The sequence below is a fragment of the Pituophis catenifer genome, unplaced genomic scaffold (genome assembly GCF_029215685.1).
Source record: "Pituophis catenifer annectens isolate HBS135680 unplaced genomic scaffold, rPitCat1.0.hap2 SCAF_12, whole genome shotgun sequence".
Lineage (NCBI taxonomy): Eukaryota > Metazoa > Chordata > Lepidosauria > Squamata > Colubridae > Pituophis > Pituophis catenifer.
Window position 1 is genome coordinate 22681553 of NW_027256892.1, and position 23275 is coordinate 22704827.

At 42.5% G+C, this 23275-nt stretch overlaps 2 protein-coding genes, 1 long non-coding RNA gene and 2 other non-coding genes across 5 annotated transcripts in view; 4 read left to right on the forward strand and 1 right to left on the reverse strand.

Annotated features, from left to right (window-relative positions):
- Nucleotides 1–5230, forward strand: part of CLMP (CXADR like membrane protein) — a 52409-nt gene extending 47179 nt beyond the window's left edge. The window contains exons 6-7 of the mRNA XM_070952397.1: nucleotides 1795–1933; nucleotides 4897–5230. Coding sequence (XP_070808498.1) covers nucleotides 1795–1933; nucleotides 4897–5191 — 434 coding nt within the window. The 3' untranslated portion in view covers nucleotides 5192–5230. The remainder of the gene's footprint in view (nucleotides 1–1794; nucleotides 1934–4896) is intronic.
- LOC139323160 (uncharacterized) lies at nucleotides 1303–9904 on the reverse strand. Its single transcript, XR_011600966.1, has 3 exons — nucleotides 9821–9904; nucleotides 4146–4197; nucleotides 1303–1878 (listed from the first exon to the last, which is right to left on the reverse strand). It is a non-coding gene; the product is annotated as an uncharacterized lncRNA (long non-coding RNA).
- A 775-nt stretch (nucleotides 9905–10679) lies between these two features.
- On the forward strand, nucleotides 10680–22402 carry HSPA8 (heat shock protein family A (Hsp70) member 8). The gene is made up of 9 exons (XM_070952422.1): nucleotides 10680–10752; nucleotides 14254–14464; nucleotides 15771–15976; nucleotides 16205–16357; nucleotides 17243–17798; nucleotides 18561–18763; nucleotides 19285–19483; nucleotides 20747–20979; nucleotides 22010–22402. Exons 2-9 carry the CDS (start codon nucleotides 14260–14262, stop codon nucleotides 22193–22195), a joined length of 1941 nt encoding a protein of 646 aa, XP_070808523.1. The 5' UTR covers nucleotides 10680–10752; nucleotides 14254–14259; the 3' UTR covers nucleotides 22196–22402.
- LOC139323337 (small nucleolar RNA SNORD14) lies at nucleotides 18912–19010 on the forward strand. Its single transcript, XR_011600980.1, has one exon. It is a non-coding gene; the product is annotated as a small nucleolar RNA SNORD14 (small nucleolar RNA).
- Nucleotides 21058–21155, forward strand: LOC139323338 (small nucleolar RNA SNORD14). The gene has a single exon (XR_011600981.1). It is a non-coding gene; the product is annotated as a small nucleolar RNA SNORD14 (small nucleolar RNA).
- Nucleotides 22403–23275: the final 873 nt, after the last annotated feature.

Consider the following 23275-nt stretch of genomic DNA (forward strand, 5'->3'; position numbering starts at 1 on the left):
AACTGTGAAAAACATACGTAAGTCACATTTTTCAGTGCCATTGTAACTTTGAACGGTCACTAAAAGAACTGTTGCAAGTCAAGGTCTACCTGTAAAGTATAGTTCTAGTCCCAATAAAGGAGAATATCTGTAGCTCAGGGTTGACGTGAGGGGTCCTTGATAGATACTCTCCAAGTTGGTGGTTTTTTTGCAGATGTTTCATTACCCTAACTAGGTAACATCATCCAGGCTAGTCACTAGCACTGATAATGTTACCTAGTTAGGGCAATGAAACGTCTGAAAGAAAACCAAAGGAAGCTCAGAGAGCACCAAGGACCTTTCGCAGTTCTAGTCTGCCAAGGGAATTGGTTTCCTTTTCTCCTAGGACTGTCCCAGTTCTCGGTACATGATTGAATAATCGAAATGGGTAGTGATGTAACACGAGTCATTGTCATCAGGGCTCCTGGATTCTAGAAAGGGCAGCAACTGGTGCACCAGTTTAAACTGGGAAAAGGCACGCCCATCCCCAGCATACATCAGAGCTGTGAGCTGAAAAGAACCCTTACATGAGGGAGATGTTATTTTGAAGAGAAAGTGACCTCATGGAAAGCAATTGCTACGATCAAATTGCAGCAAAACATTCCTGGGCAATCGATAAAGCCGCCTCGCAAGGATTCAATCTGAGCCTCTTTCATTCCACACAGGATTTAAAATACTGGATTGAGACCTGTGGAGCATCTCTGGCTATGTTCCAAGTAGGGATGCATACCTGAGCATTCTCAGAATAATAATCAAAGTTCACCACCCCACCTTATTCAACACCTCTCCGGAAAATTTCATGTAGATGTTAAATAACACAGGGATGGTAGCTGGCCCTGTGGGACTTAAGAGCTTTTTCCCACGAGTATCAACTGGAACTGCTGGTTTAAAAAAGACCGACACAACCTTAGAAACAGCCTCCTACTCTAAATCCCAATATGCAGTCCAGAAGGATGCCATGTTTGTCAGGGACCTAAAAGGACTGGGTGGGAAGGGCGTGCTTCTTCCTTCAACTGGAACTTCCTCGTATTCAACACCGGAACTTAAGTTTTAACAAACGAAAAGTCTAATGTGCAAAATAATGCGAAGACCAAAACATTTAACATTTTAAATTGAAGCTTTAGAAGTCAGGTATGTGAAATATGCAATGCAAAAGAAAGCTGAGGCAACAAGGAGTGCATTTAAGGCAATTAATGATCTGTAGGCAACAAGGTGGATTACGCCACTGTTGAATATCTGAAGTGATAAAACTACGACCATTTGCATAATCTGAGATGTGTTGGCTGAGGAAAAATGGAGAAGAAAACAACCAGTCCACTGCTCCAGGGTAGAGTTAATTCAGTTTTACCTGTGTTACAATTTTATTCATGGTTTAGCCATGGAAAATCAAGTCTTCCTTGAATTTAGCTTGTTTCCTGGGGACAACTCAAACATGACCATGTTGTTTTCTTGCTATCTCTACAGAAGTGATTTGTTTTCAACTTCTTCCAGAGTAATTTTGCAACTTTCCAAAGTAGTGTGGAAACTTCCGGGGACTTCCTGTTGATCTCTTGCCTCAATCACAAATCAAGTCCAATTTGTTTTATCTTTTTTCAAGGTCAGCCAAAGTTGCCCAGGGCTGTACCTCCTGTGGCATAAAACAATGAGAATATACACAATCCCTTTTTGAGATAAAAGAAAGGAATTGAAAATGTCTGTGCGACAGATGCCAGAATGACAAGAACAGTATTTGGCTGTAGAACAAATAAAACCTAGCATTTGTTTCTAAATCGACAGATCCCCCAAATGTCGGCATCGTTGCCGGAGCAATCTGTGGTGTGATGGGAGTATCCTTGCTGGTTGTCTTGGCTGTGTGGCGAACTATCAAAAGGAAAGAAAAAAATAAATACGAAGAAGAAACTCCAAATGAAATCAGGTAATTGCTTCTGTAAAAAATACCCACTCTTTTAAACATTCAAAAGTTGCAATGCCTCTTAATTTTATTATAGAACAGCCTCAGAACTGGAGTGGAGCATATAAGTCAGCGATAAAGGGAATGTTTTATATGCGATTCCAAAACCAATCACCAATGTTCAGTTTTAAAGGAGATCATGCAGTAGGGTTCCAAAACATCTTTCTGAAACCACATGACACGAAACTGAGTTGTGGGGAATCTCCTAGTGTGATTTAACACATTTACTATACCATTTCTTTTCCTGGATTACAACTGCAATGTCCTTTGAAGAAACTAAGGCTATTTTCCTCCTCTGAAACAGCTCTTGATCTTCTACTTAAAGCAAATTTACATTTTCAAAAATGGAATGAGGATTTCCTTTCGTGTTTTGAACTGTTTAGTGATCAGCATATATGGGAGGGTCCACACACTTTTCATAACTTGTTTTCTGTAAAATGACAATATTCTGTATTGAATCTACTGTATCATAGCACATCACTTCTTACTAGATGTTTCTTGAACTTTCTTTGTGGGGCATTTACGGGAAGTTTTCAAAAGTATGACTCAACTGGCAACACCCTTATGACTCAAAGGAATCCTGCAGTTTAATCCTATTTGAATTACAATTCCCTCCTTTATATTCCTTTACTGTTGCAATCCAATCATGCTGACCTCTGTAGTTTTTGAGCAATCATGAAAGATCCTCAGTAAATCCTTGATTTGCCTAAACTGATTTTCCTAAAATCAACATCTCTATACAGGTGTTTTTTTTTTTTAAATTGCATGGAATTTACCTCTTCCCTGCCCCCACCTCCTTGCCTTTTTTTTTTTTTTTTTGCTCATCCTTTGCGCAACTTCAATATCTGGATTTTTTTCTTCTTTTTATTTCACTGCTAGTTATTGAAAGCCACATAAAAGGGTTATAAATTAATTGGCATTCAAAGTAGAGGATGCCACAAAACGGCACAGTTCATTTTTCATGTTTAACACAGGAAAACACAAGGGAAAAAAAAACCTATCATACTTGAGGGAAATCCAGGAACCAGGGAAAAAGCAATGAATTCTGAATTTGGATTAGAAACTTATTCAAACTGCATCCTGAAGTAGATGGACAAGCTTTTAAAAATTAAGACAAATCCATAAAAGATAAAAGTATCGACACGTTTTTTGGTAGCAACCAGCCTGAACACTTCTGCTGACATCAATTTTAGGTGAACTTGCAGCTGTTTATGGAAATAGAATTCTAAACAATACTTGGATTTTTACTCTGATCCAACAACCCGTTGCCTTGGAAGAATGAATACTGTGTAAAAGGTAGATGATGTTCTGTGTAGGTGTGAATCTCGGTTGAGTCAGAAACAGGGCAATTATGTAGGTCACATACAGCAGTCCCTCTGAAATTCACTCCCAGAATTCAGTCAGAGTGTCTGGAAAGAGAATCCATTTCTAAATGCAGGGTTTAAAGTCTGAGAGTCAACGGTTCTATTTGTACATTGGCCCAGGACTAAATTATGATTTGGTGAATTAATCCAACTGCCAGATTCACACAAAGCAAAGAATCATAAAGTAATTTCAACGTTTAGGTTCCTAAAACTCATTAATCTATAAATTAGTCAAATGATTTTAGCCTAACTAACATGTCTGGGAAAATCCAGCTAAGCCCAGTGATCATTCACTGGGAGAACCAGGACTACAGAAAAGTAAAGGATAGCAAGACATTCCTGGAAACAATCAGGAACTTGAAATAAATGTCTTTTAAGACTCTTAGAGCTCTGACTAAAGGTCAGGAGCGTTCCTATTCAAATCCAGAAACTTATTTCTGACTATAATTTATTCACAAGATTTCTACTTCTCAGTCTAATGTGCCTTGATCATGATTTTATAAAAAAAAAAAAAAAATACTATCAGCTGAGAGAGAGCTTTTTATATTACGAAGGATTGGTTAGGAAGAGTTCTCCCCAATCTACCTAGAACAGGGTTTCTCAAACTGTGAGGTAGACTCCCTTGGGCAGATACAAACAAAGTCTAGGGGAGGAATGAATAACCTTTCAGTTACATTGTTATAATTAATCCACCTTTCCAAAGATTCATTGTATTGTTTTCATTGTTCATTTCCGTTCATTTTGGTGCTTGATTTTTAAGGGACGTATGCACACATTAAGACCACAAAATTAACAACAATTAGGTCACTTGCCAGGGAATGCTTTATTTCAGTCAGTGCCTCTTGAGTATTCTTTCTTGTTCCTCTGTCATGAATAAAAAAAAGAGGTTCAAATGCTTTGTCTCCCTGAAGCTTTCAAAATAATACTACCATTATTACAAGTTGCTTTTACTATACAGCAAATAGTTCTGTTCAACAGTTTAATAATAACAATAATAAAAACAATGCCAATTCGACTCCAAACATCCGGCTTGTACAACCAACAAAAATAATGTTAACAGCACTGCAGAGAAAATTATTTAAAAAAAAAAAACACACTACTTGTTTTAATCATGATGGGTGAAAAGTATTTTGTCAACAGGAACAGCTGAGAAAATATAGTAATTTTCACCAGTCTTGGCTTAGAAAAGCTATCTACAAGTAAATAAGGCTAGAACAGTGGTCAGCAACCTTAAACACTCAAAGAGCCGCAAAGGTCCTAACCGGAAGTCCCCCCTTCAATTTTGGAGCCGACTGGAAGTCCGGTTCCCCCACCATAGAGTCTCCTCCTAGCAAGGCGTCCTTTTTCCTCTATCTGTCCTGGAGCCGACCAGCAACAAGGAGCTGCAGCAGAGGGATGAAAGAGCCACATGCGGCTCCAGAGCTGCAGGTTGCTGACTCCTGGGCAAGACTGCTGGCAGGTAGCCCCAAAGATTTGCTAAAACTCAAAACACACTGTTGTATGACTGTTACTGGTCCTTTATTACTCAGGTTTTCAATCGTTTTTACTCTCTTTTAATCCCAGGGAAGACGCAGAGGCACCCAAGGCCCGATTAGTCAAGCCGGGCTCTTCCTCTTTGGGCTCCAGAAGCTCACATTCTGGTTCTTCCTCGACAAGATCCACAGAAAACAGTGCCTCTCGCAGCCAGCAAACCCTGTCAACAGAAGCTACTCCACACCTAACACCGACGCAGCACAGCCACCTTGAGATGAATGGCAGGAAAATTGAGCCAAAGAGAAGTAACTACACCAGTTTGATCAAAACGGAAGCAACCCCTACAATGATGCCTGCTCAAAGTCGAGCTTTCCAAACCGTTTGATTACTGTTCCGTCTATTTGGGCTCCCACCTATATCCATAAATTACATGCACTGCCAGCATTATGCAATTATTTTATTTTCCAATGCAACGTTGGTTTTCTATAGTCATGCACATACACACAAAGAACAAAAACCCTCAATATTTTTTTATCTTTCTGTTTTGAGGTACAAGCAGACTTGGGAAAAGAGAACTCGTAAAAACAATTATTTCTATTTTTTAAGATTTTTTTTTTAATTTTTGCGGAAGGAGAAAAGGGAATGCTGACACAACAGGAATAGCATTTTGCAGTTTTGGACCAATTTGCTTTAAAAAAAAAAGACAACTGTGGAATAGAGATGTTCCAGCAGAATTCTTAAGGGAAAATTAAATGCATACATATACAATTGTCTTCTCGATTGTGACCTATGTTTTTCACTGCTAATGTTAAGTCTGATCAGCTTCAAGAGAAAACTGACAGGACTTTGCATGTGTCCTTTTCTTGAATTAACAATACTGATAATATTTGGACACATCACCACCAATGAAGCAGAAAACAGTAACTTTGGGGAAAAGCGAGAAGCAATATTAGACTTTAATTGGTCTTCTTTACTGGAGGGAATTTCTGTGAACATGGAAGTGCATTAATTTAAGAAGGTATGTATGACTGAATACGGCTAAAGAATATAGACATTAGCCCACTGTGACCAAGCTAATGTATTTGTATGTATGTATATATTCATAAATAATAAGCAATTCCACTAAAGGGAATTATATCCTAATGGATCATTAGAATGTGAGATCAGCATCAAATCCTGAATTCCATTTACAAGTTTTTAAAAATGGTGTTTTTAAAATACTGTTCTCTATGCTGGACATAGTGACATTCATTTTTAGGATGAGTAGTGCCAAAGGGTTTCTGTGGGGGGGGGGGAGCATTTTTGGTCAGAATACAATGTCATGATTAGTAAACATTTTGAGGTAATAATCTAGAAAATGTGATCATTTGGATGGATACAGCGTAGTCAAACTTGTAAAACTAACTGCAAAATTTAAAGGAGATATAAAGAATGGAAATGAGCTGGAAATGTAGATTTCAGCACTGGTGTTAAGAATGCTTTCATCTCTCCAAAGTGGAAAGTCTCATCTATGGACAGAACTAGTATCACCCAGCTTTAACGATAAGAAAATGCAAGTTGTTTGACTTCAAGTGCCAACTAGATTGCAAAGATGATGAGTTTTAAACTGATATTATTCCAGGGGGATTATTTCCATCACATTCTTAAACACAGTCATCAAGAAGGAAATAAGAGAACCACTAGACTCATATATTATAAGAGAAATGTATAAATGGTGACTTAGGATTCAAAAGTAGGATGTGTGTTGCTAATACAGGGCAGTCAGTATTACAGATCTTATAAGGCTGTGACAGAAAGCTATTTTCACAAGAAATAAGAAGCAGGTTTCCAGCTATACAACAGACACACTTAATTTAGAAGTCTCCATAACAACATTTCTGGAGTATCTTGAAGCACATTCAACTATGATTAAAGTCAGCATTGCATGAATTCCTCAGCTGAGTCTTATATATGTTCATTCAGAAGAACCAGACATGCCAGGCTTCCTGTCTGCTTGTTTAGAATGTTAGGATTATTTCATCCCTCTCAACCAAGCTAGTTTATCCCTTCATAGACCTTAACTGAATATTTAAAAAAGCAATTCGGCTTACAACCTATCATCAAGTCCCATAACGCAGAACTCAACAGGAAGAAAGTAAAATCCAAACGCAGATGAACTATTTCATCATTTTATTTATACCAAAGCTCAGCATAATGCAGGTTATCAAATCATGATAGTTATCCCAAACCTTTTGAATTAAAAAGCTATTTAAATCTTTATTTTAAAATTGATGCTTAGTGAACGAGGTATAGAAATCAAATAGTTAGGACGATTTGCTACAAAATAGAGCAGACCTGTCTTAACTGGGTGGGAAGGGAGGGGGCTATAGGCACTGTTATTTCTGAAAAAGTGGCTGGCACCATGACAAAATCCCCATTAGAAAGAATAGGGAATCACAAAATTTAGTATATGGAAAATTTAGTATATGTTCCCTGAAAGATAAATTGGCAATACATACTCTATTAGTTTTCTACTTTAATAAACATCCATTGCACAGGAAGTGAAAAATGTTTTCCTAAATCACATGCAAATATATACCAAATTCAAAAATGAGTTACTCCCAATGCCACCTCAACCATTAGCACAAAAACTATGCTCAACGGTAGTAAAATGCAACAAAACTCAAACAACCCATTCTATAAATTTATACAAACAAAAATGATTAAAAAATTCTGAAAGTTCTGCCTTTTAAACCAGCAAAAATATATGCATGCACCCCATTCACCAATTAAGCACCTCTCCACCCCATCAGTGTTATTTATGTTTGTTTGTTTTCAACTCCCTGGTTTGTGTTTTCTTCTAAAACCACCTACTCTACCCTTATTATAGCTCCTTTAAATTATCCACATTTCATTTACTTTCCTAACCCACTCCCTTCTTCTTAGGTCAGTCAGTTTTGAAAGCTTACCCTGCAGCAGCCTCTATTTCCTTTTTCCTGATAAATCTGTGGCCATCTACCTATCCAATCTTTTCTTTCCTTAAACTGTACTTTATCCATGGGGATACAGAAAATGAAACAGTAGCAGCTAGGCCTCCCAAATACCCAAGTGTTGATTTTTTTGTTTTACAACTCTTTAAAATGTTTACTATTCCAAAAAGAGCAATTCATGGGAGGTGTGAAGAGTGACCTGTCTTAGGGCACAGTTGGACAATTACACTGTTTCCCCCCAAAATAAGACATCCCCTGATAATAAGCCCAAGCGCTTATTTCAGGGTTCAAAAAAATGTAAGACAGGGTCTTATTTATGGGGAAACATGGTAGACACTATATTGGCAATCCCTCTAAACTCTAAAACATGATCATCAAGTTATTATATACCCAGATGTTTTGAACCTCCTGTTTATATTCACCAGCCAAACTCTCCAAACCATCTGAATTCTACCACTGAAGAGAATAAATGACATTATAAGCTAAATCTAATGTAAGGGAATTTCTCAGATATTAAGAAGGGAAGAAATTTTGGTGCAAGAAAAAACAGTATGTCACATCACTAGGATTTCACTGCAAAAGGGAATATTTAAGCACAATGGCTTCAAATTCATGACCTTAAATAGTATCTCACAAGGGAAACACTATACTCTGAACAGCCAATTGTTATTTTGTAAAAATTATTTAAAACATTGTTACCTTGTATGCCATTTACTATGTAGTACTATGTATTACTGTTGTACAAATTCCTTTTTGTTTTTATTTTTTTTTTGAACTGGTAAAACTGAGAACACCTTCTTGTCTGCCGCCATCCATGATTTGTGCTCAGCATAAGCAAAGCAAAAGGGAGTAAATATTTATTTTAAACTGTCCTGATTCCACCATTTGAAGACTTCATTGTTTTTAAAATAAAGGCTGCCAAACTTGCAGTTCGGCTAAACCCAAAGATTAAACTCCTCCGACCAGTTTTTTTATTTATTATTATTATTACTATTATTATTACTATTACTATTATTATTATTATTATTATTATTATTATTATTATTATTATTATTATTATTTCAGGGCTAGTTGAGCATGTTCAACAATATTTAATGTTAACATTAAAAATGCAAGGATCAGCATCTTGGATAAATCCAGAAAAGGGGGCTGGCTGAACAATATTTCTGAATGACCAACTACCGTGTTTCTCCGAAAAGAAGACCCTTATATTTTTTTGAACCCCGAAATAAGCACTTGGCCTTATTTTCAGGGAGGCCTTATTATTTTGGGGCGCATGGAGCAAGATGGGGCCCCTCTTGCCGTCTTACCTGATTTCCAGCTCTGCATTTTAAATATTTTCGGGGAGGGTTTATTTTCAGGGGGGGGAGGCTTATTTTAGCGCATGCGCTCAAAAGCCCAACTGGGCTGATTATCAGGGGATGTTGTATTTTCAGTATGATGTAGTCTGTTTTTTGGGTTGAAAGCCAGTCTTTCATTGCCCACTTGGGAGGGTGGGAAGGAAGCATGGCCCCCTCCCCATTTTTCCGTCTCTCTGCAAATCCTTGGCTTTAAAAGAAGAAGAAAAAAAGAAGGAAATCTGCCTTTGCTTCTTGGAATAGTTTGGCCAATCGCCACCTATTCGGATTAAGGAGGAGGAGGAAAATCCTTTCGGGGTCAGGAGAGGCCACATGGCAGCGCGTCACCTCGGCAGATTTGAGGGAAGGAGATCGATTGCGCAAGCAACTCTTTTCCCTGCCAGTCAAGGCGCTCAGGGCAAGAGGGCCCTTGAGCATGAGCAGAGTGCCTCCCTCTCCTCGCTTTACAGCTACGGGGGGTGGGGGGCTTTGACAACCCGGCGAGTTTAACCCCAGAGGTGCTTTTTCAAGAGGCAACTGGGCTTTTCTGGGTTAGCTCCCCCACATCTCGGCCCCCTTTTGTTTTCGCTGCCGGGGACGATGGGGGCTGTAGTCCAGTATGAAGGCGAGCGGGGACGAGGCGTTTCGCAGCTTCGCTCCCCAAGGGTTTCTTTCGTCGAGCCGCTTCGGCTCGCGTCCTCCGCTCACCCTCAGCCGTGGCCTTTCGCCAACGCCCTGCAGCAACCGCACGAACCTCACCCGGCCGCCATTTTGTCCAGCGGTTGTTTTTTTTTCTCCTCAGGAGCTCCTCCAAGGAGACGGTTTTTGACTGGCCACGCTCACCGCCTTCCCGCGCCCGCGCGGCGGTTCACCCCGCGCCCTGATTGGCCGAGCGGCCTCTCGGGTCGACCCACGCGGCGTTCGAATTGGCTCCTTTTGTCTCTTCATCGTTTTCCCCACAGCGCCAACACGGAACGTTCTGTTCCCTCCCATCCACCCCCGCCCGCCTGCTTTTCCCTTTCTTCAAAGTGAGGGCGAGGGCGCACTCGCTGCCCACCCCCGCCCTTCGGGCAAAGTATGCAAATCGTGGAACGCTACTCTGGGAAGCGATTGGCTCCCTCTCGGAACACAAAGGGAAGAGCAATCCGAGGCGTCGAATGTCCCCCCCCAATTCCTCTCTCTCTCTCTCTCTCTCTCTCATATTCCCTTTGTCTCGCCTGCTCATGCAAATAAAGCGCGCCGTGAGGGAAAGTCATTGGCTCCCGGAGACGTCATCGAGTTCGAGACCGCCTCCCATCCCTCCCTCCTGGGAGGGATGAACGTTCTAGAAAAAAGGAAAGAGGAAGAAAGAAGGAAAAAGCCGGCCGGCTCTCCTTGACTCACGCGCCTCCCTGACCCGCCCTCTTTTCACCGCTCCCCCCCCGCCTTTGTTACGTCAACGGGCAAAGGCGGCGGCTATTGGCCAAAGTCCGGCTTGCGGGATTACGGGATTGGCTGGCCGGCCGGAAAGAGGCGTAACTCTTCTGGAAGGTTCTCCAGAGGTATATAAGGACCGGGGCCGGCCCGGGAAAGCCGCTTTCTTACTCTGGCCGGTCTCGTGGCGCGTTTTGCATCGCTTTGTCCGCGCACGGGCGAAACAGGTAATTATTACATCTTTTTTTTTTTCTTGCAGGCTTGGAGGGGGGGGGGGGAAAGGAAGGAAGCAGCAATAGCTGAAAAGCTGCTTTGGGGGTTCTTAAATTAAAATTAAGTTAAAATTTTATTTTTAAAAAAAATTTTTTGCTGTGTTTTATTTTTTCCCCCCCTTTTGCTAAATAAGCGAATTGGGGATGCTGGGTTCTATACGGGGTGCATTGCAGACAGAGAGAGATGCATTTATTGGGGAAGGCGAATTATTTTTTTTTTCTCCTCCTCCTGCGCTGTTTTCTCAAGGTGACCTGCAATTTTTCCCGGCCTTCGCTCTCTCCTCTTCCTTCCTCCCTTACTTCTTCCTTGGCTGAGCCTTTGTCTGAAATCTCCCCGCAGGCTGCTGGGAAAAAGGGGGGGTCCCGCTTTGCAAAAACAGGGGTTTTTGCATTGCAGCAGGTCTGCTTTTCAGCCCCCCCCTTTTTTTTTAAAAAAAGGGGCTGACTGGCTTAACCCCCCCTTTGAAAAAGCATTTCCCCCCCAAGGTGTTGGAAATATGCCTCTTCTTCCCCCTTCCCCACCGACCTCGACGATGAGATGGAAGCGGATGGGCGCTTAAGGCGATTAACCAGCCTCCTTTTTCGCCTGGATTAGAGGGGGGGGAGAGAGTTTTCAAGCCCTCCCTGTCTTGAAGGTTTCTTGGGGTGCTCTTATTTTTTTCCTTGCAGACGTTTCGTGACCCAGTTAGGTTACCTAATCAGGGAGATGTGGGGTTTTTTGTTCATGAAATAGCCACTAATATAACACCGAGCAAGGCTCGTTCCTTTTATCACTGATAAGGCCACTTAGTTGGGTCAGGAAACGCCTGCGAGAGAGAGAGAGAGAGAGAGGGTGGGGGGGGGGGGGAACAAAAAAAAGCCCACACGCTCAGGAGGCACCAAGGAGCCCATAATCCTTATTCCAGAGTCCTTTTTCTTCCCCCCCATTTCCTCCCCTTTCCAAGCTCCACCCAACCCCCTTCCCAGCCCTGATGATGTCACCGAGTTGGGTAACAAAACGCCTGCGAGAAACACCCCCCCCCAAACTTCAGAGAGCACCAAGGGACCCCTATAATCCTTATTCTCCCCCCCTTCACTCCGCAAACTCCACCCCCCTCCCTTTCCTTGCCCTGATGATGTCACCCAGTTGGGCAACGCAACGTCTGCAAGAAAAACCCGCCAAGCTGCTTTTTTTTTCCCCTCTCCCTTTCCTCCACCCCCTCCCCCAGTTGAATCCCGACCTGCAAATCCAACCTTTCTTTCGAGGGGAGGGAAGGCTCCTTCTCGTGGTCACCCGCCCTTGGGAAGCTTGGAATTGGACGTTAAACGAAGCATAAAAGGAGCCTTGCTATCTCTCTCTTCTCCCCCCCCTTTTTTTAATGCTTTCCATAGGCATTAAAGAGATGCGGCTGTAAAGGAGGAAAAAAGCAGGTTTAGAAAGGGGGGGAAGGAAATTGGGGCTTGCGGGGGAAGGGGGCGGCTTTGCTCAACGACCTTCTTCCCCCGGCTGCTTGAAACCCGGGTCCTGGTCTGCTTTTGAATCGGGAGAGGAGACGGAGCAGCAATAGCAGCAGCTCCCGGCTCTCCTTCCTCCATTCGCGGAGGCGGGAGAAGGGGAGAGGGAGAAAAAACCGGGTCTGCCAGCTACTTGCACTCTGGCACGTGCTCAGCAGCGCGCTCTTCCGGTCCCCGGGCCGCGCAGCACGTGGTTCGGCCTAAGCCCCGCCCCCCGTTCCACGGGGCTGCCCTCCAGGGGCGACGCCACGTGGTCGCTCCCACCGCCTGAATGAATGAAACGAACTCCAGGAAGGGGGAAGCTGCAGAACTGGAGGGAGCAGGAGATAAATGGAATTGTTGACTGTTTTCCAAGGTTATGAAATGGCTTCCCTGTTTTGGATGGGCTGCTTTTGGGATTATATTATATATATAATAAATAAATATATATATTCTTCGTAGGGTTTATGTGTGTTTTTCTTCTAGCCAGGTTTTCCCTACGTAACCAAGGTTTTTCTGCAGCTCCAGCTCAGTATAATCACATCCACTCGATTCTGGGCTTTTTTCTTTTAGACGTACGTAGGGAAAACCTGGCTAGAAGAAAAACACATAAACCCTACGAAGAAGTAAGAAAATATATATATATATATATATACATATACGTACACATACATAAGTGTGTCAAATTTATATTTTGCTGATAAAGGGAAACTGGTATAGATCTATTTCTTAACTTGGATTCGAACTTGGGTATGGCTAGCTGATGAGAACTAAATAGCTTGAAATAGGTCTATACTAGTCTCCCTTTATTTCTTTATCAGCAAATATAAATTTGGTATAAAAGGGTTTGTAGTGAACTCGACTACTTGAGGGCTCCTGGATTGGAGCTGAAAAGTGAAAGGGATGCAGTATGCTCCCTCCCATATTGGGATAGACCAGGTACTTCGACAAAAACTATATATATATATATGTATGTATATATTTATATAACACTTAATATATGCATGTATATATACATCCTGTGGTATATATGTGTCTACAGTTAATATCTCTGGTTTCTTCCTGAGATATTTATATATATATAATATCTATATGTATATATGTATATAATTATATATATATATGTACACACACACACACACAGTGTTTCCCCGAAATAAGACTCTTAACATTTTTTGAACCCTGAAATAAGCGCCTTAACCTTATTGCCATGTGCTCAAAAGCCTGATTGGGCTTGTTATCAGGGAATAATGTCTTATTTTGGGGGAAACGGTATACATTTACTTACATATATATCCAACCCTCCCTGGAGCAGCTGATCCAAACGGGGAGCAATTTCATATATAATATATATAATTTGCCTACTTTGCAAGATGGCAAAGGTGTGTGTGGGGGGGGTATTAGATGAGTTTAGTTTTACTTTCTTGTCATTGCACATCATACAATGAAATTAAATGCCATCTTCAATGTGCATTATAATTATTTAAAAAAAACGCACGTTCTTTGCAATTGAATTGAAAACCCCTGATATTGGATTAATATTGCACTATATAGTAGAATTCAGTACAGTTGCTTTGTATACTCCGATAAATTACATAAAATGTAATTTAATTTATGGATAAATTACATAAAATTAAAGCTTTTTTATATTAAAAAAATTGAAGCGTTTTCAACTTCGTTCAAAGAGTGGCTCTAGTCAAGATGGTTTCAACCAAACATCTGCACCTTTTTAGAGGTCTTGGACTGCAACTCAGCAGAATTTTCCAACCATGTTTATTGGGGAAATACTAGGAATTGAAATCCAGACATCTTTTAAAAAGTACAAAGATTTGGCTTAACGAGTTGAATTGCTGCCTGGGAATTCTAGGAGTTTCGAAGTCTCTTGACCTCTTCTAGGTGCCCAGGTTGAACAACGCAGCGTGGAACAAGAGGGCCTGGTTCTCTTGTCAGTGAATGACTGATATTTGTTTTTAACCTTTGCAGTTCACCATGTCTAAGGGACCATCTGTCGGGATTGATCTGGGCACCACCTATTCCTGCGTTGGGGTCTTCCAACATGGCAAGGTGGAAATCATCGCCAATGACCAGGGTAACAGGACTACGCCAAGCTACGTGGCGTTCACAGATACCGAGAGGCTGATTGGTGATGCCGCAAAGAATCAAGTGGCAATGAATCCCACAAACACAGTCTTCGGTAAGGAGACAGGTCTTCAAAAAAGGGTTACCTTGTGGGAAAAGGGCAGCATTTAAGGGAAAGGGGGGGGTGCCTTTGTACCTATAAACATGCTGCCCAACAAGCCTTCAGCTTTTCATTGCTCTATGCAGCAATCAATATAGATCAGGGGCTCACGACCTTTTCTATACCCCACACCTTTAGAACACTTCTGATATATTCTCGCACCCCATGTAGAAGTAAATAATTATGTGGATATAATTATGCATATACACAATAATTTTGAAACTTCTAAACCCAAGTTTTTGCACCCCATGGAATATCGTCTCACCACCACCACCAGGGGAACCCCTCATATAGATAATTACAGTGGTCAACGTTCACTGCTCTGACACCATTCTAATATTTGATCGCCAAAAGTGGTAATCGGATTTCTGGTTGCTGAAGCAGTGGGAGCTGAATTAACCTTGAGCTAGTCAGAATTGAACTGGTGGCAGTTGGCAGAGTTAGCCTGCAATATTGCAGTCTAACCAGAGCACACCAAGGAAGGAAGGGCAATAGCACTTAAGACTTATATACCGCTTTACAGTGCCTTACAGCCCTCTAAGCGGCTGATAAAGTCAGCATATTGCCTCCAATCTGGCTCCTTGTTTTTACCTACCTCACAAGATTAAAGGATGAGTCAAACTCTCAAAACTGCTGGCAGTCAGCAGAAGTAGCCTGCAGTACTGCACTCTTAACCACTGCACCACCACGCCTCCTATAATTCTTCAGGGCCTCTGAACATAATAAGGTTTTGAAAATGGAATATTGTTTCCCTGCCTTTGTCAATTATAAAACCACAAAACTGCAACCTTGGCTTGATTTTTAAGAGGTGCAGTTCAAGCTGTGTTTTAATTTGCACATTTTAAATAAGTGATTAAGGAGCAGTTTAAATTAACTAGAGCAGGGGGTCAGCAACCTGCGGCTCTGGAGCCGCATGTGGCTCTTTCACCCCTCTGCTGCGGCTCCCTGTCACTCAAAATATGCATCCCAACCTCCAATGTGTGACACCTGCCGGCACACAATTTATTGAGCTTTTCAACCCCCGGTAGGCCAACCATGGATAAATCCAAGAAAAGAAAAGTTTCAGAAGAAAACAGAACATTTAATTTAACTACATATGCTAGTTTTGTGGCCGCTCAAGAAATAGTCAGGCATGGGAAGGGTTTTGTGGCTCCCGGTGTTTTCTTTTCTGTGGGAAACGGACCCAAATGGCTCTTTTGAGTGTTTAAGGTTGCAGACCCCTGAACTAGAGTATATATAACATCTTCGCTATCTCGAATAGATGCCAAGCGTCTGATTGGCCGCCGATTTGATGACGCCGTAGTTCAGTCGGACATGAAGCATTGGCCTTTCACAGTCGTGAACGATGCCGGCAGACCCAAAGTCCAAGTGGAATACAAAGCAGAGTGCAAAAGCTTTTATCCCGAAGAAATTTCCTCAATGGTGCTAACAAAAATGAAGGAGATTGCAGAGGCCTATCTAGGAAAGGTGAGCTCTTTGAACGAAATGGGGGGGGGGGAAACAGTCACAATGTAAAAGTGGGCTCCTGCGGCACTGTTTTTCAACTTTTAAGGGGTGTGTGTGGACTTCCAACTCCCAGAATTCCTCAGCCGGGAAGTTTGAAGTCTACACCACTTAAGTTGTTGATACACTACCTCAAGCACTTTCCCCCGCTCTTATATAACTTATATAACTTTTTCTCCCCCCTCTCTCCAGACTGTTACAAATGCTGTGGTCACAGTTCCAGCTTATTTCAATGACTCCCAGCGCCAAGCTACAAAAGATGCCGGAACCATTGCTGGTCTCAACGTGCTCCGAATTATCAACGAGCCAACCGCAGCTGCGATTGCTTACGGCTTGGACAAAAAAGTGAGTGGTTGAAGCTGAAGGTTGGGAAATCTTAAATGCAGAGGATATTTTATTTATTTATTTGTTTTTAATTTGTATACCGCCCTTCTCCAGCAGGACTCAGGGCGGTGAACAGCCAGAATAAAACAGAACATAACAAAATTTAAAAACAGTTTAAAAATAATTAAATATTTTGGCCGCAATTTAAAACAACCCAATTAAAATCAATTAAATTTAACCAAAACAGTGGGATCAAGCCAGCCCGGCTAAGTGAAATAAATAAGTTTTCAGGGCCCGACGAAAAGTCCGGAGATCTGGTATTGTACGTATCTCTGGGGGGAGGTTGTTCCAGAGGGCGGGTGCCGCCACAGAAGGCTCTCCCCCTGGGGGTCGCCAGCCGACATTGTCTGGCGGATGGCACCCTGAGGAGGCCCTCTGTGCAAGTGTACTGGGGAAATATAAATCCCTTTTGGGGGGGATCTGGCTTGGGTTTTTCCATTGACCCATGTTCCCGTCAGCACTCCAAGTATTCCACCTATTGAAAGCAGAACTCCGTCAAAAAACAAAATAAATTGTCAAAAAAACAATTTATTGGATGCATCATATTGGCACAACTGGTGAAAATTTGACTCTTGAAAGTTCTGCGGTTTTCACCTAATTAAAAAATAAAAAGTTCTCCCTTTCTCCCAAATCATCAGTCACATTGTCCAATAGAGGTGCTGGCCGGTTGCTTGGTTACCCTCCTTCTCCTCCTCCTGCTGAAATGATCTTGGTTCCCATAGGAACTTTCTGTTTTGACGGGCTAAGCTGAGCTATCTAATTCCCCCTCCTCCCCCTCTTGTGGCAACTATGAAGATGGCCTCAGCCAGGTTCGCGTCCGGTTTTGACCTTTCCCTTTACTCCCAGGTCGGTGCCGAGAGGAACGTGCTGATCTTTGATCTGGGCGGCGGCACTTTCGACGTCTCCATCCTGACGATCGAAGACGGCATCTTCGAAGTGAAGTCGACGGCGGGAGACACCCACCTGGGGGGCGAAGACTTCGACAACCGCATGGTCAACCATTTCATCACCGAGTTCAAGCGGAAGCACAAGAAGGACATCAGCGAAAACAAGCGGGCCGTCCGCCGTCTGCGCACCGCCTGCGAGCGGGCCAAGCGCACCCTGTCCTCCAGCACCCAGGCCAGCATTGAGATCGACTCCCTGTACGAGGGCATTGATTTCTACACGTCCATCACCCGGGCGCGCTTCGAAGAGCTGAACGCCGACCTGTTCCGCGGCACGCTGGATCCCGTGGAGAAGGCGCTGCGGGACGCCAAGCTGGATAAATCTCAGGTGCACGACATTGTGCTGGTTGGCGGCTCCACCCGAATTCCCAAGATCCAGAAACTCCTTCAGGATTTCTTCAACGGCAAAGAACTCAACAAGAGCATCAACCCCGATGAAGCCGTAGCCTACGGAGCAGGTATTCCATCTTGCCATTCGGGAACAGTCAAAAGTTTTAAGAGTTGGTGGCTGCTGCATTAACACAGCTCCCTTAATATTAGATACCGTATTTTCCCATGTACAAGATGCTACTTTTTCTTTAAAATGTTTACTTTTAAAGTAAACATTTAATTTAAAGTTTACTTTAATTGAGGTGCGTCTTACAGGAGGCCAAGGAGAAGGGCCGCACATGCCCAATGAGCCTCTCTTACATGCAGCTCTATATCATTCCCCTCTATTGTAGTTGTTTCCGGTATCACATTGCCACTCTAGGTTTCATCTCTGTTGTTCCTGTGGTGCATTTCCTGTTCCTGTTATATTACTCTTAACAAGTGATGGCTTGTAGTGTGCTTACTACAAGAAACTACATGAAACATTGTGGCGGGGGAGGTCTTATACATGGGAAAATACGGTAAAATGTTGTACCGATCTATGAATGTAATTTCTATCAGCTCAGGTAGGCAACTGGCCCTTTTACAACCTGTGGACTTCAACTCCCAGAATTCCTGAGTCAGCTTGGCTGTCTCAGGAATTCTGGGAGTTGAAGTCTCCACGGGTTGTAAAAGGGCCACAGTTGCCCACCCCTGTTAGCTTATTATCCAAAGGAATTCTTAAAAAAATCCATGACTTCAGGGTTTAATAATGACGAAAAGCCTTAATGCGAGCAAGCAAAATTGTCTCTGGATAACTAAGGACATTTCGGATGATATTCTCACGTATGTTAATCTCTTAATTTCCTTAGCCGTTCAAGCTGCCATTCTCTCCGGGGACAAATCCGAAAACGTGCAAGACCTGTTGTTGCTGGATGTGACTCCTCTCTCCCTGGGTATCGAGACAGCTGGCGGTGTCATGACAGTCTTGATCAAACGCAACACCACAATCCCTACCAAGCAAACTCAGACATTCACCACCTATTCCGATAACCAGCCAGGGGTGCTGATTCAGGTAGGTGAAACCTACAGAAAATTGGGGAGGGGGGGGAGTCTTGTGATGGTGGTCAGGGAGAATTGGTTTATCGTGATTGCTGAAATGTGCTTTTAAGAGGCGAACTTGGAGCTTCGCCAAGTGGGGGACGCACAGAGCAAGGATTTGGTCGCAATGATGAAGGTTCCAAAACCATTCGTAGTTTCCACCAGAGGTTGAAAAAGAAACCAGTGTTGGCTTAAATTACCTTCCTTGGATGTCTGAGCGACCAATTCCCTGGCTCAAAAGGCCCCTGATTATTTTTTTCTTCCGGGGCTGCATTTTTTTAAGCACTAAGAACTCTGGGAAATTGGAGAGGCAGCTTATTAATAGATATTTCTAGTAAGATGGACTTACAACGTCCGTCTTCCTCCCACCGGTCTGGCTACAGACTTCAAAAACGAGGACAAAAGGTTTTTTCATAAGTGTGGAAATTTCCCACAATTGGGAATTCTAGCTCAGGCCTGCCTAAACATTTTCTGTTTTCTGCTTGCCTTCTCCAGGTGTACGAGGGAGAGAGAGCAATGACCAAGGACAACAACTTGCTGGGCAAGTTTGAACTGACGGGCATTCCTCCAGCTCCAAGGGGCGTCCCTCAGATTGAAGTCACCTTTGATATTGATGCCAATGGCATCCTCAACGTTTCGGCTGTCGATAAGAGCACAGGCAAAGAGAACAAAATCACCATCACCAATGACAAAGGTGAGTGCTCCATAAAGAGGCCTCCAGACGGGGTGAGCTCCCGTTAACATGTCCCAGCTTCTGCCAACCTAGCAGTTCGAAAGCACATAAAAAAATACAAGTAGATAAAATAGGGATCAGCTTTGGTGGGGAGGTAACAGTGTTCCATGCGCCTTTGGCGTTGAGTCATGCCGGCCACATGACCACGGAGACGTCTTCAGACAGCGCTGGCTCTTCGGCTTTGAAACAGATGAGCACTGCTCCCTAGAGTTGGGAACGACTAGCACATATGTGCGAGGGGAACCTTTTACTTTCGGAGACAAGTCACATTATCTGAAATGGTCTTTTCCAAATAAAAACCATATAATTTAGCATTTTTTTCATATTTGCTCGTATCTGCAAATACATATACTATATTATCAAGCAGCAACATTGACATGGTTGAAGGGATGAATTGAATTAAGAAATACAAGGTTTTTAACATTGGAAAGGGCATGATCTGGGATAGCATGCTTTTTTTGTGGTACAGTAGAAATAAGATACATACTTCAATAGACATTATATAAGAAATGCATTGTTACTGGTATGGGAAAAGGTTAGAGATAAATATTATGTGAAAATACCACCATGGTTATCAACAGTGGAAGCTTTAATACACCCAAATGTTTTTAATTTTGGAAATATGGTTAGAGATAAGGATTTATTAACGGATAAGGGAATTGAAAGAGAAATGAGACCTGGAAGAACGGGATTGAGACAGATTGGTATATGTATATGCAGATACGAACAAGATATGAAAAAGATGCTAAATTATCTGAAATGGTATAGGTTCTGGTTGAGCAGTGGGCTGGACTGGAAGACCTCCAAGGTCCCTTCCACTTTATTGCTTGCAGCCATTTTTCACCACCATTGAAAAATGGCCGCAAGTCACTTTTCTGTGCCCGTTGTAACTTTGAATTGTCACTCAATGAACTTGTAAGTCAAGGTGTCAGGGTTCCAAGGGTAGCCCCCCAACGAAAGAAGGGCTTCCAGGCCTGGTACAAGGACTACCTGTATTTTATTTGCCACTGACATATTCAGTGGGCCTTTGAAAGCTTATCCTTGAACCCCTCATCCAGCCAAAACTGGACAGCATGAATAAAACAAGTTAGCTCTTGGCCTGTCCGCCATTCCTATTCAAATACTCAGGAACAGCTTTGTTTCAAACAGTACCGCAATTTGGACTTACTATATTAGGTGTTTGGCATGGAGGGAAATTAATAAGGATCCTCGTCTTTTCCATAGGTCGCCTCAGCAAGGAAGACATTGAGCGCATGGTCCAAGAAGCTGAGAAGTACAAGGCTGAGGACGAGAAGCAGAGAGACAAGGTGTCGTCCAAGAACTCCCTAGAATCCTATGCTTTCAACATGAAGGCAACTGTGGAAGACGAGAAGCTGCAAGGGAAGATCAATGACGACGACAAGCAGAAGATCTTGGACAAATGCAACGAGATCATCAACTGGCTGGATAAAAATCAGGTTTGTGGCAAACTTTTGCAGAGGTTTATCAGCGTTGCAAATGACGCAGCTGTCAAAAGAAGGAATAACTTTCAGGGGTCGCAAGGATGAAGGTTCCAAAACCATTCGTAGTTTCCACCAGAAGGTTTGAAAAGACCTTATGTTGGCCAGAACACCTTCCTTGGATGTCTGAGCGACCCTTTTTGCAGTTCTATAGCATCATATATTTCCAATTAAGTTGAAAACGACTGAATTTTGGAGCTGGCCTCTCCCTCAAGAAAAGTTTATTATATTATACTGTTATATATTATATATATATTATATTGTAATATAAGGGAGCACTGGCTCCCAGTGGTCTTCCGGGTGCGATTCAAGGTGTTGGTCACCACCTTTAAAGCGCTCCATGGCATAGGACCCGGGTACCTTCGAGACAGACTTCTGCCACCAATAGCCTCCCACCGGCCAGTTCTCTCCCACAGAGAGGGTCTCCCCAGGGTGCCATCAGCCAAGTTATGTCGGCTAGCGACAACCAGGGGGAGGGCCTTCTCTGGGAGCCCCAGCCCTGTGGAATGAACTGCCCCCGGAAATATGTAAGATCTCCAACCTCCGGGGGTTTTGCTGCGCACTGAAGACCCTGTTGTTCCGCCAGGCTGGGCTATCAACATAATTTTAAATTGGGGTATTTTAAATTTGTGGGGTTTTAAATTGAGCCAAATTTATTTAATTATTTTAAATTTTTAATCAGTGTTTTGTCTTGTGTTTTTAAATAGGCTGTACACCGCCCTGAGTCCTTCGGGAGAAGGGCGGTATAGAAATAAAATTATTATTATTATTATTATTATTATTATTATTATTATTATTATTATTATTATTTTACCTTTTTTAGGCCCAGCAACAAGGGGGCATCGCTAATTAAGATAGTTTTCTGGTACTTAAGAGAGACCTTCCTGGGGTTTTAGAATATCTTCCAGAATCGCAAGTTCACACAAGGTTATTCTAGTCCTTGAGGTTTTAACACATTTCTCCCCCCTTCCCTCCCCTGCATCTTTAGACGGCTGAGAAGGAAGAATTTGAGCACCAGCAGAAAGAACTGGAGAAGGTCTGCAATCCCATCATAACCAAGCTATACCAGAGCGCTGGAGGGATGCCCGGTGGCATGCCTGGCAGCTTCCCTGGAGGTGGTGCACCCCCCTCCGGAGGAGCATCATCTGGACCAACCATTGAGGAGGTTGACTGAAGACGTTGGCACTCCATGGGGGCCACCTTCAGAACTTGAAGGACTGATGACCATGACAAGGGCATTCTTGATACTTTGAATATGTGCACAGGGAAAAGGGGAGCAAACATTGCACTTTACCGGTATGGGTACTGTATAAGGAACAAGTGAACATGTAACTCCAATCCCAATAAAACTTATTTAATTGGCAATGTGGAACTTGTGTTCTGCTCTTTTTTAAAAAAAAAAACCTTACTTTGGGCTCCTTTAAGGAAAGTTCAACCCCTGAATGAGTGATATCAATCTAGATCCGTGTTTCTCCAAGGTGCTTTTTTATTTCAAGAGGCAATTGGACTTCCTTGGTTTTTCGTTGGAAGACTTTCTTTGAAGCTTCTCAGCCAAGAAGCTTCTTGGATGAGAAGCGAAATGTCTTCAAAGAAAAACCAGAAAGTTCAGTTGCCTCTTGAAACAATAAAGCATCTTTGGGACAACCATGACCTGGATGGCTGAGAATCTCCATAAATCTAGATCTGTGTTTCTCAAAGATAAGATAGCTGGAACTTGTATGGACTTTACTCTCAGAATCCCCCAGCCAACCAGCTTGTGAATCCATACTGTCCAGAAGAATCTGGAAGTTGAAGTCTGCATAGGTTCAAACTCCAAGCTTTGACAAACAGATCTAGATTGTGATGACAAATAGAAGATGCTTGGCTCTATAACCTACATGATTATATATCTGAAAAGGCCATGGTACTAAGATCTCGGGCTGGAGATAAACCTCCATAGTGCCCAGTTTGGGTAGAATTTCCAAACCTAGATAAGGTGATAGTAAAAAGTATAAGTATGTGCCAATGCTGGGTTAAGTTCATGCTATTGGCCAAGAGGGATCAGCCTGCCCAGTTTTTGAACAGGAAACTGGTTTCACTGGACTCTGGTCAGTGGGAGAATAAATTTAAGTTTGCACATTTTGTTGAGGAAAAGGTTTTCAATTCCCTTTTGTGCTGGTCTGAAATAAGCTTATTGATTAGGTGTATAATAAATTAATTAACCAATTTTGGCCTGGATTTCCAATGAAGGTTTCTGAATGTTTAAAAAGCATTG